This window comes from Sitodiplosis mosellana, unplaced genomic scaffold, assembly GCF_009176505.1.
Source record: "Sitodiplosis mosellana isolate CC-2019 unplaced genomic scaffold, AAFC_SMos_1.0 Smas_scaffold_3021, whole genome shotgun sequence".
Taxonomy (NCBI): domain Eukaryota; kingdom Metazoa; phylum Arthropoda; class Insecta; order Diptera; family Cecidomyiidae; genus Sitodiplosis; species Sitodiplosis mosellana.
The window spans coordinates 42,470-45,789 of record NW_022598263.1 but is presented as its reverse complement, the minus strand read 5'-3'; the positions used below and the strand labels follow the sequence as shown (position 1 = coordinate 45,789).

The following is a 3,320-nucleotide window of genomic DNA, read 5'->3' as shown; positions in this document are numbered from 1 at the left end:
ATGCTTCTCAACGATTTAGTATCGATTTTACTGAATTGGCGATTTCATCGAGTAGCTTTCATTGGTGATATTCAACAAATGTATCACCAAATTCGTGTTGCTGAATGCGATATAACTTATCAACGAATTCTTTGGAGAGACAATCCGTCTGAAAAATTGCGAGAGTATGGTATCAGCCGACTGGGATTTGGCACAAATTATGCACCTTGTGGAGCGAATCAGTGTGTCAAAAAACTTGCTGAACTGAATAGCAATGAATTTCCACAAGTTGCGGAAGTGATGAAACATGGATGACACCATCACCGGTTCCCACAACGTTAGTAGCGGTCTCCAAATTCAACGAGATTTGATACATATTTTCGATTCTGCTGGTTTCTGTATCAAAAAGTGGGCAAGTAATTCGGAGGAAATTTTAGCGGCGGTTCCAGAGTCTGATCGAGAAATTAGCATACCATTTTTCATCAATCCGGATAAGAAAATCAAAACGCTTGGTATCTTTTGGAATACCTCTTCGGACACTTTGAATTTCAACATTAGTTATGAGGACAAAGAGATCGTAACGAAACGATTCGTCTTATCAACAATCGCTCGCATTTACGATCCTCTTGGCTTGGTATCACCGATCACTGTGAAAACCAAGATCTTCATGAAATCATTGTGGTCATTAAATCTTGATTGGCACGACCCTTTGCCAACAAAAACACTTCGCGAATGGAAGGAATTCATCGGCAAGCTGCCTTTACTTTCTTCAATCAAAATACCGCGTTGGATTGGAGCATCCCCGATTTGTTCATCATTTCAATTACATGGTTTTTCGGATGCCTCAACTGAAGCGTATGGTGCTGGTATTTATCTACGTTGTATCGATGAAAACGGAGAAATTCACTCAAAAATCATTGTCTCGAAATCAAGGGTTTCTCCGATCAAAATTCAAACAATTCCACGTTTGGAATTATCGGCTGCTTTGATACTGGCGAAACTTATCAAGTATACACAAAAATCTATTCGTCATCAAAGTTTTAACGCTTCGAATGTATTCCTTTGGTGTGATTCACAAGTCGTACTTCATTGGCTGAAAGGTGATGCGAGAAAATGGAAAATCTTTGTCGCAAATCGTATCACAAAAATTCTTCAGACAACCGAATCACATCAATGGAGATATGTTTCAACTAAGGAAAATCCAGCTGATTTGTTATCAAGGGGATTGTTTCCATCAGAGCTTGAAAACAACCAACTTTGGTTCTCGGGACCAGCTTGGTTGAGATCGCCCGAAAATACCTGGCCCTCTAATACAAAAACGGAGAAGGAAGCGGTGAGAGAAATCGAATTGGCTGATGAGTTGAAACCTATCAAAATCAATGTTGTCAACGTAGTTTCAACTCCAACTCAATATCTTCTCGATTAAGTTCAATTATTGAGATATACTGCTTGGTTCCGTCGATTTTTTCAATATTTGAACAACAAACAAGAGGTTAAAAAGGGATCGCTTAGCGTTACTGAACTGAATAATGCTAATCTTCGTTGGATTTCCTTTGTGCAAAAGGAAAATTTTGGAAACATAGCGCTACTTGTTCAAAGTCAAAGCAAAGTTAAACATCCGCTTTCAAAAATGAATCCATTTTTGGATGAAAATGAATTACTGCGTGTTGGTGGACGATTAAGCTTTTCGGAAGCCAGTTATGACCAAAAACATCCGTTCATTCTGCCGAAAGAAAGCCATTTCAGCAAATTGGTTATCCAACATCATCATCAACTTGCATTGCATGCCGGCGTACAACTCACCTTGGCTGAAATTAGACAGAAATATTGGATACTCGGCGGAAGAAATCCACATCGATCAGTGATAACCAACTGTGTCACATGCTTTCGAAACAAGCCTAAAACAGCGAGCCAGTTAATGTCCAACTTACCGGCTGTCCGTGTTACACCATGTCAACGGCCTTTTCTACATACGGGAGTTGATTTGTGTGGACCCATTTTGCTGAGAACTTCAAAGAAGCCAGGTAGCAGAATTTACAAAGGATACGTGGTTTTATTTGTGTGCATGACCATCAAAGCTGTTCACTTGGAACCCGTAATCGATCTATCATCAGAAGCATTTTCAATGAGTTTCCAGAGATTCATTGCTCGACGAGGTAAATGCAGTGATCTCTACTCAGATCGATGTACAAATTTCATTGGTGCACGCACGATGCTTCGAAAAGACGAAGAAGTCCGATGATCCAGAAGATTTGACTTATCTAACTCCGGGACATTTTCTGATTGGAGACGCAATGACATCCGTACCTGAGCCAAATGTTCTGGAAGTTTCAGTTCAACTTACTCATCGCTATCGAGCCACGCTGAAACGAGTACAGTCATTTTGGGCCCTTTGGAAAAAGAGTTACTTACACTCTCTTCAACAGCGTCAGAAGTGGTTGACAACACAACAAAATCTACAAATTGGTGATGTGGTGTTAATTAAGGAGGAGAATTTTCCACCACTCAAATGGTTGATGGGGAGGATAATTGAAACGCATCCTGGACCAGATGGTTTGATCAGAGTCTGTACAGTTAAGACCAAAGAGGGAACTTATGTTCGTCCCATTATCAAACTGGCCCCGCTTCCGATTGATGAACACAAAACGTAATCATGCTGACATCATTCCCATCAGTTGTTGCCAAAAAACCATTTACCTTAGTCGTAGAGGGTAACATCGGTTCCGGAAAAAGCACTTTGCTGAATTATTTCAACAAATTCACCAATATTGACATTCTTCCCGAACCAGTGGAAAAATGGAGCAATTTTGAAGGTGTTAATTTGCTCGATCTAATGTTCAAAAACCGAAACGAATGGTTCGTTCCATTCCAAAGCTATGTAGCTCTCACCATGCTTCAAAATCATTCAAGGACTACCGATAAAAACTACAAGATAATGGAAAGATCAATCTATAGCATCACAAACAGCCCGACCGAAGTTGACTTGTTCATATATTTGCGAACATCACCGGAGATTGCCTTAAATCGAATGAGGAAGCGTGATCGAGAAGAAGAAAATGGCGTGAGTTTGGAATACCTGAAAATTCTACATGAGTTACATGCTAGGGGGTAGACACAACATTTAAAACTTGAATCTTTTTAGATCTTTTCAAATCTATAGGAATCTCAAAACTCGAGCAAATCCAAATACTTTTGAATCTCTATGAATCCTTATGAATCTTCTCAAATCAAAATGGCTGACTTGTCAAGAAGGTCAAACAAATTAGTAAGATTTTTACAAATCTTTTCAAATCCCTTCAAATCTCAATGAATCTTCACGAATCTGAACACCTCTACACAAA

The 3,320-nt window shown here is 39.5% G+C and overlaps 3 protein-coding genes across 3 annotated transcripts; all 3 read left to right on the top strand.

Annotated features, from left to right (window-relative positions):
- The first annotated feature begins 286 nt into the window (after positions 1–286).
- Positions 287–1,405, top strand: LOC129571637 (uncharacterized). Its single transcript, XM_055451455.1, has one exon. It carries the CDS (start codon positions 287–289, stop codon positions 1,403–1,405), a length of 1,119 nt encoding a protein of 372 aa, XP_055307430.1.
- A 204-nt stretch (positions 1,406–1,609) lies between these two features.
- LOC129571636 (uncharacterized) lies at positions 1,610–2,221 on the top strand. The gene has a single exon (XM_055451454.1). The coding sequence runs from the start codon at positions 1,610–1,612 to the stop codon at positions 2,219–2,221; it is 612 nt and encodes a 203-aa protein (XP_055307429.1).
- Positions 2,222–2,632: 411 nt separating this feature from the next.
- On the top strand, positions 2,633–3,091 carry LOC129571635 (deoxynucleoside kinase-like). The gene has a single exon (XM_055451453.1). It carries the CDS (start codon positions 2,633–2,635, stop codon positions 3,089–3,091), a length of 459 nt encoding a protein of 152 aa, XP_055307428.1.
- Positions 3,092–3,320: the final 229 nt, after the last annotated feature.